The 14,988-nt window shown below is 30.1% G+C and overlaps 1 protein-coding gene across 1 annotated transcript in view; it reads right to left on the bottom strand.

Moving 5' to 3' along the window:
• Positions 1–8,018: 8,018 nt before the first annotated feature.
• plcb4a (phospholipase C, beta 4a) overlaps positions 8,019–14,988 on the bottom strand; it is a 59,837-nt gene continuing 52,867 nt past the window's right edge. Inside the window, 5 exon segments of the mRNA XM_073827097.1 lie at positions 8,019–8,217; positions 11,537–11,573; positions 12,718–12,804; positions 12,883–12,940; positions 14,032–14,133. Coding sequence (XP_073683198.1) covers positions 8,165–8,217; positions 11,537–11,573; positions 12,718–12,804; positions 12,883–12,940; positions 14,032–14,133 — 337 coding nt within the window. The 3' untranslated portion in view covers positions 8,019–8,164.

A 14,988-nucleotide genomic window follows, 5' to 3' on the forward strand; every position in this document is an offset into this window, starting at 1 on the left:
CTTATAAAATATTCCCCGCAGTCGGAGAGACGTTTAACCTCGACAGGCACACTTAATTCTCCATATTTAACCCAAACTGTTGAATATTCTGAGAGGAAATGTCTGGAGAAATCCACCTCAGCCAGATTTCCTAAGAAAATAATGAGCGTTTGAGGGGTCAGGATGCCAAACAGTCCTCGTCTTCTCTATTATTTACCAGGCGTTAGATTTGCAGCGCGACCCGGGGCTCAAACATGTGTTATGAAACTCATGTGAAAGAGAAAACAGTGTTCGTGAGAATCACAATCAAAACAGGACGTTCTCTCGCTGTGAACCTCGCCGGCACGTGTAACGTGATTACAATGAGCAAATAAGAGATGCTCACAAATAACACTGGATTTCATACATGTCTGACATCCAGCTGGGGTTGATGCCAGACTGCACACCGCTCAAACACACAACTATTAGCAGATCCAGACAGATTGCAAAACAATTAGAAGGAAGATTTCAGGTTATTTTCAGTGTCTGATTAACAAAGACAATAATGTAAATGCATCAGACACGGATAATACGGGTCTAGCATGCAATTCAACGATAGGTTCACTTCCAGAACTAAAAAGTAGCCTTTCTTTCTTCAGTTGTAAAGAAATCGTGAAAACATTTGTGACCCTGGACCACAAAACCAGTCATAAGGTTAAATTTGACAAAACTGAGATTTATACATCGTATGAAAGCTCAATAAATAAGCTTTCTATTGATGTATGGTTTGTTAGGATAGGACAACATTTGGCTGAGATACATCTATTTGAAATCAGAAATCGGAGGATGCAAAAAAAATCAAAAAGACTGAGAAAATCACCTTTAAAGTTCTCCAAATTAAGTTCTTAACAATGCATATTACAAATCAAAAATTACATTTTGATATGTTTACGGTAGGAATTTTACAAAAAATCTTCATGGAACATGATCTTTACTTAATTTCTTAATGATTTTTGGCATAAAAGAAAAATCAATAATTTTGACCCATGCAATGTATTTTTGGCTATTGCTACAAATATACCCCAGCGACTTAAGACTTTTGGTTTTGGTTTGAAGGTTTTGTGGTCCAGGGTCACATTTTAGGATTTCTGTCCATATAGTAGACTTCTATGATGCCCGCGATCAGTGTTGGGGAAAGTTACTTTTAAAAGTAATGCATTACAATATTGAGTTACTATTATTAGTTACTTTTTATGTAAAGTAATGCGTTACTTTGGCATTACTTTTTAAAACTGGGCAGGGCTTTCTTGTTAGTTTTTAACATAAAAAGTTCAATGTTTGGCAAATGTACAGGTATGTGCCAAAAAATTAGAATATCGAGGGAAAGTCCATTTATTTCAATAATTTGTTTCAAAAAGTGAAACATGTATGTTATATTCGTTCACTACACACAAAGTGAAATATTTCAAGCCTTTATTTGTTTCAGTTTTAATGATTATGGATTAAAGATAAAAAAAAAAAAAATTAGAATATCATGACGAAGTTCAACATTGTAGGCTCCCTGTGTCCCAATTTGGTCAGCTAATTAATGCAAAATACCTGCAAAGGTTTTTATTCATTTTGAGGAATACTGTATCTGTTTTTGTTTTTTTTTAGTGAGTGAGATAAATTAATTCATGTTTACATTTATTCTAAACTCTAAATTCTATTCTAGAACTAAAGTAACATCTTACTGAAAATTTCTCTTAACATGAGGACAGAAGAGCTTTTAATCAATAAATGGGGGAAAAAGTAACTCAGATATTTTATTGTCAATTAAAAAATAATGCGTTACTTTACTAGATACTTGGAAAAAGTTATATTACGTAACTTGCGTTACTTGTAATGCGTTACCCCGAATACTGCCCATGAATAAAATTAATTTAAGATGGAAGAAGTTGAGAAAAGATGATATAATGGCTGTTAAAAATAAAAGTACATTAATGATTGTATAATGAGAAGAATTTGAGAAAAATATTACTGTTTAAAAATAAATAAATAAAAACAGCCATAATGTCAATTGTATTTTTACTAACTTCTTCCATATTGGATTTTATTTCTGCATTTTTTCCTACATTTCTATACATGTTGCCCATGCAGGCTTATTATATAGCTAAATCCTTTTCTTTCTTTTTTTTTAAATTGAAGTACTAAAATAACTCAAACTAGATACTCTAAAATTAATAAATACAAATTAGACATTTAAAATAACAAAATCGCTTTGAAATTATGTGAAAACTAAAAAATTAAAACAAAACAGTCACAAAAACCATAAATTGTAAATATATATATATATATATATATATATATATTTTTTTTTTTTTCAGGATTTCTATGGTGCCCCCAAGTTTGAACTTCCAAAATGCAGTTTAAATGCTGCTTCAAAGGACTCTAAATGATTCCAGACAAGGAATAAAGGTTGGTTTTAATGCAGTTTATAACCAACATAATGAATGTGGATGGAGTTAGCATATTTATCTTACTGTTTCTGCACTATGTATGCATGAAAATCCTAAGAGAACTATTCTTTTAAAGTGATTTAATCAGCCTGGCATCTTTACAAGCCAAAAATATGGCTTCAGTTGGATAAAATGATAACACTCTACAAATTTTACACAGACATAGACTGTGAATAACCAGGAATTTAGCTTCAAGCGCAGTACAGCTGTTATTCCTTCAGCTGTGTGTATTCACATTTCAGTGGGAGGGAAAATCAGGCATTTGAATCATAAAAGCAGCTGTTCAAACGTGGCGTTATCATAAACACTCATTGCATTTTCACTCAATTAACTCATAATCTGCTTCAGCGATTGTACGACTAATTCAGAGACTCAAAACACAATATTACAGCATGTTGACTGCTCATGCAGAAGCCTGCGTTTGTTACAGCATCCAAAACGACCAACGCTAGTTGAGAATGAGAATAAATTGCATGGTCATTTTAACACGAAACATTCCCACAACTTTCACTTTTTTTTTTTTTTTTCTTTAAAAAAATATTTTTGGAACATTCTTCTGAAAATTAAATGGGCCATTCTACGGAACCGATGCAAACTGCTGTCCCACAACCAAAAAAAAAAAAAAAAAAAAAAAAAAAATTACATTTTAAAAGCATTTAAGTATTCAAATCTTAGATGTTTACTAAGATCCTTTTACTATTTATTAAAACGATAATATTAACATTTTTAGAATATTAATAATAAACGTTCATAGGTCAAGTTTTTCTTATGATTAAAAAATTATTTGAAAGTCACAAACATTAACTTTATTTTCACCCAACATGCATTTTTTAAATTCGTCATTTATTTTACAAAAACGTTTCTCACAATGTTTTAATAACTTTGTATTTTACCGAAAATACATGCTTTCAATGTATATATCCAGGTGGATAAGCTTATGTTTATGAAAATATCAGTAAGCTTAATTAATATCAAATCATCATTTAGTGGGTACTTTCAATTGGGAGGTAGCTGTCCCGAACCCTTAACCCTACATTTCAACTTATGAAAATTATATTAAAATAGTTTTTGTATTTTATTCTATTGTTGTTTTTTAAAAATATCATTTTAGATTTTTAAGTGAAAAAAAAAAAAATTGTAAATGTAAACTTTATGTTAAAAAAAAAGTGTCCTGCATTTTCATGTCACTACCGAAACAGTATATGTTTTAGTCCATTGGCTTAGACTGATTTGTATGGAAGCCATTTTCGCCACTGAATAAAAAAATTAAGTTAATTGTGACTTTTGTATTTTACAATTCCGACTTTTTTCTTGCAATCGTGAGTTTATATGAGATGTAAACTCACACTACTGTTCTACTGATATAAACGATATAAACTACTGTTTAAAATTTTGGGGTCAAAAAGTTATTTTAACTTGTTAGTCATCAAAGAATCCTGGAAAAAAGAATCACAGTTTCCAAAAAAAATATTTGGCAGTATAATTCTAATAATAAATCAGCATGTTAGAATGATTTCTGAAGGATCATGACACTTAAGACTTGAGTAACAGCTGATGAAAATGCAGCTTTTCATCTCAGGAAAAAAATATATTTAAAGCATATTAAAATAAAAAAACATTATTTTATATTGTAATAACATTTTGCTATATTACAGTTTTTCTCTGTATTTTTGAGCAAATAAATGCAGCCTTAATGAGCATAAGAGATTTCTTTAAAAAACATAAAAAATCGTATACCTATCACAAAAAAGAGCATAAGTGTACATTCTAGTAATGTTGAGAAAAAATGTTCCTAGAATAAAGTTTATCTAATGATATTTCTACTATTATTTCTATAATGTTGTTTCCAACATTAATAATAAATCAGCATATTAGAATGATTTCTGAAGGTTTATGTGACACTGAAGACTGCAGTAATGATGCTGAAAATTCAGCTTTGCATCACAGAAATAAATTATATTTTATAGTACGTTAAAATAGAAAACCGGTATTTTAAATTGCAAAAATATTTCACAGTATCACTGTTTTTTTTTCTGTATTTTTGATCAAATAAATGCAGCCTTGATAAACATAAGGGGACTTCCAATGTTAAAAAACATTAAAAATATATGTACCACACCAATACCTACAAAAAAATACAAAAAAGAATGTTCATTTGAAATGATCAGAATGTTCACAAAATGTTACGTTAAAGTGTTATATATACATTGTTTATGGAATGTTTTTTTTAAATGTTTCAGTTGTACATTTTTAAATGTTACTCTTTTTAGAATGTTCAGAGAACATTTAAAAGTAACATTCCAAAAATGATGGAACATTTTAAACATTCCATAACATTTCCATAACCTCATAACGTTAGCAAACTGTTCTTAATTTATTTATTTTTTTGTCATTTTTGCCGGGTTATCAGTGTAAAGCAGACAGACAGAAAGCTGGTTTGAGTGTCAGTTTGATGAAACTCTTACACCACAGCGCAAGTGAAGAGACGTTTCATTGTTTGATTCGGATCATTTGGCTCAGTGTGTTTTATGTGAAAAGGTGGGCAGACATTTGAACCCGCATGAATGATGAAACCGCCCGCAATCAGACGCTTTTAAAGAAGCAATAGTCCTGATCATGATTAGATGGTCATTGTTATAGTCTGAGCTGTTGAGAATGAAACACATCGTTCGATGCCAGCGATTCTCTCGACTGTTCATTTCCTGCAATAGCGTCTGTAATTGAATTCAGAATGAGGAATACAAAGGATATAAACAAACAGCGATGATATGCTTCAGAATGACCAACAGCTTGTGGTTTGAATCAAATCTGTTAGTGTGAGAATGAGTCAGGAAAGTGTCGCAGGATAATATTAAAGCGTAAAGTTCTGGGTTTAATATTATGAACAGCGTCTCTGACATGCTGTTGATTCCCACAGGTAATCATTTCAGATCATCTCTCAGTCTGAGAAACAAAACGAAATCGTGTTTGCAAGTAATGCACTTAGAAAACCAGATAGAAGACTATGAGGAAAGGCAGGAATATGATAAAACACACATCAGAAATAAACAGTATATCTTCATCTTTATCAGATTTGGAGAAATGTGCAATTACATCACTTGCTTACCAATGTGAGTGAATGGGTGCCGTCAGAATGCGAGTCCAAACAGCTGATGAAAACATATTTATACAACATTTTTTAAAATGTTACTCTTTTTAGAATGTTCAGAGAACATTTAAAAGTAACATTCCCAAAATTGTGGAATGTTCGCTTAACATGAAAAAATATGTTTTGAACTTAATAACATTAGCAAACTGAACATTAGCAAACTGTTTGCAGGATTCACTTGCAAAAACAGACAGAAGACTATGAGGAAAGACACTGCAATATGATAAAACAGAAAACTCACCAACATGAGTGAATGGGTGCCGTCAGAATGAGAGTCCAAACAGCTGATAAAAACATCACAATAATCCAAAAAGAAGCTAAAAACTAGGAAACAAATCCACCATGAAGACATTTCTAACTTGTTTTAACCAATGCTTCCAGCTAATGCTTCAGTGGCAAAGTCCATCTCCTATTGTCTCTCACATCAAAATCCAGCCACATTCTGACGGCACCCATTCACTACAGAGGATCCATTGGTGAGCAAGTGATGGAATGACATGTTTCTCCAAATCTGATGAAGAAACAAACTCATCTACATCTTGGATGACCTGAGAGTAACAACATTTTCAGCACATTTTTGGATGAGCTACTCGTGTGAAATAAATCTGTACTAAGCTTGCCAAGTTTTCTCTGTTTTTATGAAGGGAGGCAGTGGTTCTTGTTTCGGCAGAACGTCTCTTCTTCATCTGTAATGAACCCTGAACAGTGCTTTCATTTATATGTAGTCATTAAGCAAATGGATTTCATCCAAAGCTATTTAAAATAAAGAAACATCACAAGCATTTCCACAATGTTTATGCTCTGAATGGAGGATGAAAACAAAGTCAATAAAATGACACTGTGACTACTAAAATTAGTTAATTCCACACATTTACATCTTTATAAAATAACAGTATTAATGCAGACTCTCAGATACATCATTTAGATTTTGTAGGTTATAGTTTACTGATACTCAAAAATTCTAAATGCTGTATATCAGAATTCAGATATTTTTCTTCACAATTCTCAGAATTTGAGATGTAAACTCTGAATTCTGAGATTTAAAAAAAAATCACAATTACCTTTTTTTCTTTTTTATTCCATGCTGAAAACACACACAAAAAAACAGAATAGCAAGATAAAAGATCAGAATTCTAAGGAAAAAACTGTGAGAAATAAAGAAAAAAAATCTCACAATTCTAAAAAGATGATTGATTTTTTTTTGCATAATTCAAAATAATCACAAAAAATGTTAATAATTCAAGATATACATTATGTCAAAATGTCATATAATCTTCTGAATTTTGTTTGCAATTCTGAGAAATAAAATCAAAATTGTGAGATATAAACTTGCAATTCTAAGAAGTCAGAATTATGAGATTACAAAAAAATTGTGTCTGTCTTATTTTGTGGCAGAAACAAAAAAAATGTAAATGTAAACTCAGAATTCAGGAAAAAAAAGAATTGCAAGATACAAACATGAGATATAAATACTCAGAAAAAAAAACAGAATTCTGAGATAAAAAAGTCAAATACAATTTTTTTGTGAAAAAAAACAAGAAAAAACAGAATTGCGAGATATAAGCTCAGAATTCTAAGAAAAAACTGAGAAAGTCAGAATTCAGAAAAAATCTCACAATTCTAAAAAAAAAAAAAAAAAAAAAAAAATTTTGCAATCCTGCATAATTCACCATTTAACCTCAAACTAATCCCAAAAAGTGTGTTAATACTTTCAGCTATGTTAGTTTATTTAAAAGACATGCATTATGTCAAATTTAATAATTCTGAATTTTGTTTGCAATTCTGAGAAAAAAATCTGAATTCTGAAAATATAAAATTGTGAGATACAAACTTGCAATTCTATGAAGTCAGAATTACGAGATTAAAAAAATCACAATTATGTCTTTTTTATTTTACGGCAGAAACAAAAAATGAGATTTTTAGAATTTTTAGAATTGCAAGATAAAAACTCAGAATTGTGATAAAGTTTGACATCTGAGTTTATATCTCACAATTCTCAGATTTTCTCAGAACTGCGAGAAAATGTTGAAACCACCTTTTTATTTTTATTCCTTCTTTATAAAAAACAGTATTAATGCAGACTCTCAGATACATCATTTAGATTTTGCTGTTTATAGTCTTCTGCTATATTTAAAATCAACATAAAATGGCATTTACAATCCATTTTACAAAATATCTTTTCATATCTAAACGAATATACAAAAATAAATCAATTAGATGGTTAAAAAGTTGGCATTTCGTACCAGAATAGCAATTATTGTCCGTCAAGTTATTATATTTTTTAAAAAACATACATTTATTCTTTAGTATAATATGTACTAATAATGAATTATTCACAATAAGATCAGACACATGTTTAAAAAAAACATTAAATAGTTCATTTTAATTTCATGTTGACCTTAAAGTAGCTGGACTTGGTGAAGTAAAATAACAATCAGTTTCTTTCTTTGGCCACAAATCATTAAAACATCTGTGCATTCATAAAACTTTCAACATTCATAAAACTTCAATACATAGCATGTGTATAGTGTGCATACAGAGCTTTAGTGGCTTTCATTGGTCAGCGGTCTGTTCTGTCCTCTCTGCTGTCTTCATGCTCAGAGTCTCTGTGGCCTGTAATGACAGTGAAGCACATTAGCACAGAATCACATCACGGCCTCCAGAGGTAATGCTATCCAGAGAGAACCGGGTTAAAAAAAAGCCCTGGATTTCACAAATCCTGTTTATCGAATAACATCTCGATATGAGACATGCGCTGGGGAACTAACTTTCTTGCAGGGATGATATTGCAGGCACACAAACTACATTTTGAAGTTAGTCACGTTGTGTTTTAGCCACTCTGCACTGTATTAGTCAGACGACAGTGGAAATGCAATGTGACGTACAGCATTTTCGTGGCTGGAAAATCAGCTCATTTATGCACTGCATTTGAATCAACAGCAACTGAAACAATCCTCCAGCGGACAAAAAGTGTTAGGATTAACAACGGCAGTTCTGAGTATGCCATAAGCTCAGATGTGAAATCTATTGGAGTAGTTCATGCAAATATTACAATTTCTGTCATCATTTACACTCATCAAACACTCATTATTAAGTGATTGTGGAAGCATGTTTACGCCACAGGATAAAAAAGATTTTTTATGTTTTCAATGTTTCTTCTGCTCACCAAGCCTGCATTTATTTGATCCAAAGTACAGCAAAAACAGTACAAGTTTGAAATATTTTTACTATTTAAAATAACTGCTTTCTATTAGAATATACTTTAAAATGCAATTTATTCCTGTGATTTCAAAGCTGAATTTTTTAGCATCGTTACTCTAGTCACATGGTGCTTCAGAAATCATTGTAATGTTCTGATTTGCTGCTCAAAAACATGCATTATTATTATGTTAAAAATTTTTCAGGTTTCTTTGATGAATAGAAAGCTCAGAACAGCATTTATCTGAAATAGAAATCTTTTGTAACATTATATATGTCTTTATCATCACTTCTGATCAATTTAAAGCATCCTTAGATAATAAAAGTAATAATTTCACAGCAAGAAATTACATTTTTTGTTTCTGCCGCAAAATAAAAAAGACGCAATTGCAATTTAAAAATTCATAATTCTGACTTTTCTTCTTAGAATTGCAAGTTTATATCTAACAATTCTATTTTTTTTTCTCAGAATTGCAAGAAAAAAATTTCATCATTTTGACATAATGCATGTTTTTAATAAACATAGCTTTAAGTATTAACACACTTTTTGTGATTATTATGAGGTTAAATGGTGAATTAAGATGGATTGCAAAAAAACTGCATTTTGCATTGTTCCAAATTTTTTTTTTTATTAGAATTGTGAGTTTTTTTTTTTTTTTTCAGAATTCTGACTTACTTTCTCAGTTTTATTCCGAAAAAATTCTAAGCTTATACCTTGCGATTCTCTTTTTTTTTTTTTCGTTTCCAGCATGGGATAATTTTTTTTCTGAGTTTATAATAAAACATTTCTGCAAAATTGTGAAGAAAAATATCTGAATTACGATATACAGTACCAGTCAAAAGTTTTTGAACAGTAAGATTTGTAGTGTCTTTTTTAACAAAGTCTACATTTATTTGATCCAAAGTAGAGTAAAAACAGTACAATTTTGAAATATTTGTGCTATTTAAAATAACTGCTTTCTATTGTAACATATTTTAAAATGTAATTTATTCCTGTGATTCCAAAGCTGAATTTTTAGAAATGTTACTCCAGTCACATGATGCTAATCATTGTGATATTCTGATTTGCTGCTCAAAAACATGCATTATTATGTTGAAAATGGCTGAGTAGAAATTTTTTAGGTTTCTTTGATGCATAGAAATCTCAGACGAACAGCAGAGGAAATATTTTTGTAGCATTATAAATATCGTTATCACTTTTGATCAATTTAAAGCATCCTTGGATAATAAAAGTATTAATTTCACTGCAAAAAATGCTTTTCTTACTTAGATTTTTTGTCTTGTTTTTAGCCAAAATATCTTTAAAATTATTGTCTTGTTTTCAGAAAAAGTCAAAATGATGAGTTTTTGCTTAGAACAAGCAAAACAATCTGCCAATGGGGTACGCAAATTCAAATTTCAAGCAAAATGCACTTAATTTTGACTTGCTTTTTTCTGAAAACAAGATAACCATTTTTACTTATCTAGAAATATTTTTGCTGGAAACAAGACAAAACAACCCCCCCCCCCCCCCAATAATAAATATATTTTTATTTCAAATGCTGATCTTTGGATCTTTCTATTCATCAAAAAAATCCTAAAAAAAATGTACTCATCTGTTTTTGAACAGTAATATTGGTAATAATAATAAAAAGTTTATTGAGCAGCAAATCAGCATATTAGCAATATTTCAAAAGGATTATGTGACACTGAATACTGGAGTAATGATGCTGAAAATGCATCTTTGAACACAGGAATAAATTAATTAATTCTAAAATATATTCAAATAGAAAGCAGTTATTTTGAATAGTAAAAATATTTCAAACTTTTACTGTTTTTGCTGTACTTTGGATCAAATAAATGCAGACATTACAAATCTTTCTTTTGACTGTATATCACAATTCAGATATTTTTCTGCACAATTTTCAGAAATTTTTAGATATAAACTCTTGTGTAAGAAAAAAAAATTCCATACTGGAAACAAGAAAAACAGAGAATGGCAAGATATAAGCTCAGAATAGGAAAAGAAATGAGAAAGAAAGTCAGAATTCTGAAAAAAAAAAAAAAAAAAACACAACAACTTACAATTCTGGAAAAAAAACTGGAACACAGCAAAATGTCGTTTTTTTGCAATGCATCTTAATTCACCATTTAACCTCATAATAATCACAAAAAAACTGTTAATACTTAAAGCTGTTATTTATATTTTAAAAAATAACAAAGCTAATTTTCCACAAAATTCTGGAAATTACTGCCACAAATTCAGTCACTTTGATGACTTGAATTTCTGCAGTGGATCCCAAAAAGACACATTTTAGATTGTTTTGTTATCTTTTTGGAGCTTGACAGAACTGAGTGCACACTCTTAAATAATTCTCATGGCTGAAAGCAAAAAGTCAAATGGGTTTGGAATGACATGACACTGAGTAACCGAGGAAAAAAGTTTCACTTTGGTGCTACACGAGGCAAAAAAATCAGTATTCAGTGCATTTTTTTACAGCGTGGTTTATAGCATGTACACGCATTGACATCTCCAGATGATTGCAAGCTTCCTGACGGGCAAAATAAACAAAGAACCCGAGAGGAACGACACGGCTTCCTCTGCCCGCGTCTATCTGATCAGTAGTCTGTGAAGGTGTGAAGGAGGAGCAATAATTCACAGCCATGATGGACTGGACTTTCATACGGGGAGAAATGAAAGAATCATGGGAAAGGGGAGGCGTTGTAAAATTGATTTGTGAGAATAAAGTCCTACCTTGGCATTGTGATTTTGCATAGCACGAGTTCAACAGCTAAATAAAAGAGCAAAAGAAAATTTATGGTGAGTGATGATCAAATCCACATGACAGGTTCATGCATCTTCAAACGGGTCATTTCTGCTGTGCACTGTATTTTTATGCCACACCATTATAGGTTATCGAAGTATTTTATCCTATATTTGAAGAACAGAACTATATTAGTAATCTATTTTTTATTAGAAGGTAATTCATTCAGAAATAACATTTAAAACATTGTATATAGTAGACAATCAATTTATACGTTTTTCCTTACATTAGTATAATTAATATATTGTAATAGTTATTTTGAATTAGATTTTGCTTTTGGCATTTTCTGTTTTTACTTTAATTTTAGTTAACCTTTTAGTAATTTTGTTGTGTGTTTGTCATTATTTTCTAAATGTCATTTTTATTGTTTTTTTGTAGTTTTTATTATTATTTAGTTTTAGTACTTCAAGTTACACTAAATGAAAACGAGAAATGTAGCTGAAATAAGTCAGATTTTGTAATATTTTATGTCAGTTAATGCTTATTTTATTTTTCAAAGTAAATTTTTAATGGTTTTAGTTGTAGTTATAGTACTATAATAATTTAGGCTGATTACAAATAGACAATTTTACACAATATTTTTTCTTATTATCTTATGCTAATTGTAGTATTTTATAATTTATAAAATAAATTATACATTTTTATTTTTATAAAATTAAAATTATTAATTTTTACTTGAATGGCTTTTTATGTTAGTTAATAACCATGCTGTGTCCTCATATCATTTTTCAATCTGTTAATTATTTTGGAAAATTAAAAAAAAAAAAAAAAAAAAAAAAATTGGTGGGAAATTAACAGCACAAACATTAGTATTATCAATGGATCTGATGAATTCATTGATGTTTTATGACGTTGGTTTGTGCCTCTCTAAAACATAGATCCTGTTTAATCAAATCAAAAGTAGATTAAAAGTATGAAAAAGAACTTTAAGTTGGCATCCTCATAAAGTTGGCTCTTTATGAACATCTTGTGTTTGAGTGTCTGACCAGAGTCTGCTTTCCTTTTTATAGAAATAAACCCTTGATTACATTCATCATGTAGAGGTTACAGAGTTCACATGGCACTGCACAGCAGAAAGGACCCAAACATTAAGGTACGGTTGGTGAAATACCTCCTCGTTGTGTTTCTCCAGCCTCTCCAGTTGTTCCCGCTGAGCTGCCTGGAGTTGCTCGATCTCCTTTGACTGTTTCATGGCGAGCTGTCAATCAACGCCCATGTTAATTTACATAATTAGAAACATGCATTTGAAAAAAACAAACAGGATTAGAATCATTACCCTCTTTCTCTCTGTAAGAAACTTCCTTGTGTTTGTGCTGTTAAGCTCTCGAACTCTCCTGCAGAAAAACAAGCCGTTAGAAACAATATTTGTGGAGTCAGATTATTGCTTATAACTTTTGACCAGTAGGTGGCGCTGACTTAAGATTTTGTGCACATCATAAGTAGATGGTGACAATGAAAACTGCTAAGTTTCATTGCAATATACCAAAGCGTTCCCAAAACACACACTCAGTTCCTCTTGGGTGTTATCAATATATTGATGTAGTAAAATTATATATATATATATTGTCTGATGATGGATAACATGAGGCAATTTGTAATTGGATGATGAATTGAGGCACGAGGCAATTTCTAGAAAATTAATAAAAAAATGTTCCATGAAGAGGTTCAAAATGGAAAATTAATTGTCTACAAACATCCATTAAATCAATAGAAGAATTCAAGTTAATAACAATTTTTGCCAAGTTTTGACCAGTAGGTGGCGTTGGCTTGAAATTTTGTACACACCCTAAATACAAAGTGGCAATGATAATTACCAAGTTTCATTACAATATACCAAAGGGTTCCCAAAACACACCCTCAGTTCCTCTTTGGCGTCATCAACAATTAACTGGTGTTTAAATTAAAAAGTTACAAAAATCAAATTATATTTGTGGAGGTTGATGTAATGATGGAGCAAAGTGTGCTCTTTATTGTAGACAAACTGCATAAGTTTAACCTAAAAAAAGAACTAAACATTTTAAAGATGGGTTTTAATTTCTCAGGGTCAAATTTGATGATGCACAAACAGTTCGGTATATCAAAAATAATAACTTTTTCAGATTGGTCTAAAAAATTATCTGACCCAAATTTGAAGTGAATCATACATAAGTTTTTACAAACTCAGTTTATCAGTTTTAACCAAACTGTAAATGCTGGAAACTCCAGTGCATTGAGTTCACCTGTACAATCAGAGAAAAACAGATAAATGGATCTAGATGGTGCTCTGCCCCTAAAAAACAACAAATTATAAGAATGAAATTGCACAAGATGGTTCTGTTTGGATGAATTTTTTATAGTAATGCCTCAAAATACAAGAAAAGCACAGAGGAAATTGCAACTACAAAGTAACGCTGGTTATGTGAGTTTTAAAGTGAAGTATTATTACCGTTCTCTCTCAGCCTTGTTCTTTATGCTTTTGTCTTGACTGATGGCTTTGCTGCTCTCCATCGAGGTCTTCGCTTGGTTGGTTCGCATCTCTTTATTCTGTCTGTAAGAGGAGCAGGAAAATGCTGTTTTATGATGAACACTAGTTTATTATTATTGTGATTAATCATTTGACAGCATCATATATATGGTGCTGTCAAATGATTAATCACAACACACATAAATACACACAGATTATTATTATTATTATTATTACCTTTATTTGAAAAGGTATGTACAATTTAAAATAAATAAATATAGTAATATAATAAATATACATGTAACTATTTTCAAAATATATACTGTATATGTGTGTATTTATATATTATATTATTATTGTTAACTAAAAAATAATAACAAATACAAAAAATATTTTACAAATATTACTGGAAAACAAATTATAATATTATTATTTTATTTCAGCTAGTGTCCAAGGCAACGTTTCACATTTTTGTAAACAAAGTAAATAAGTAAATAAATTATAACTAAAACTTAATAAAAAAAATATAGAGGCATTAAAAAAATATAACAAAATGTAAAAAACACAAACACAATAAAATGACTAAATGATCTCAGTTGAACTAAAATATTAAAATGAAAACAGAAAAGATATAAAATAAAATAATTTAAAATATTAACCAAAACTATAGCAGGCTGTAAGTTCAGGTGCATTAAATAATATTAAAAATACAAGTTTTCATTTTAATTATCTATTAGTAAATGTTTTGAATTTAACATTTACTAAGATTATGCTTTAGATGTATTTTTTATTCTTAATTCATGCTAACAAATATAGTTAACCAATGTTAACAGATGTTGCAAAGTGTTACTGTTATTTGCAATCTGATGTTTGGAAGCACTTTTTATTACTAAAGATTTAATACGGCAGGCACTACCACATGGTTATTAAATACATAAA

The sequence above is a fragment of the Garra rufa genome, chromosome 21, assembly GCF_049309525.1.
Source record: "Garra rufa chromosome 21, GarRuf1.0, whole genome shotgun sequence".
In the NCBI taxonomy this organism is placed as follows: Eukaryota; Metazoa; Chordata; class Actinopteri; order Cypriniformes; family Cyprinidae; genus Garra; species Garra rufa.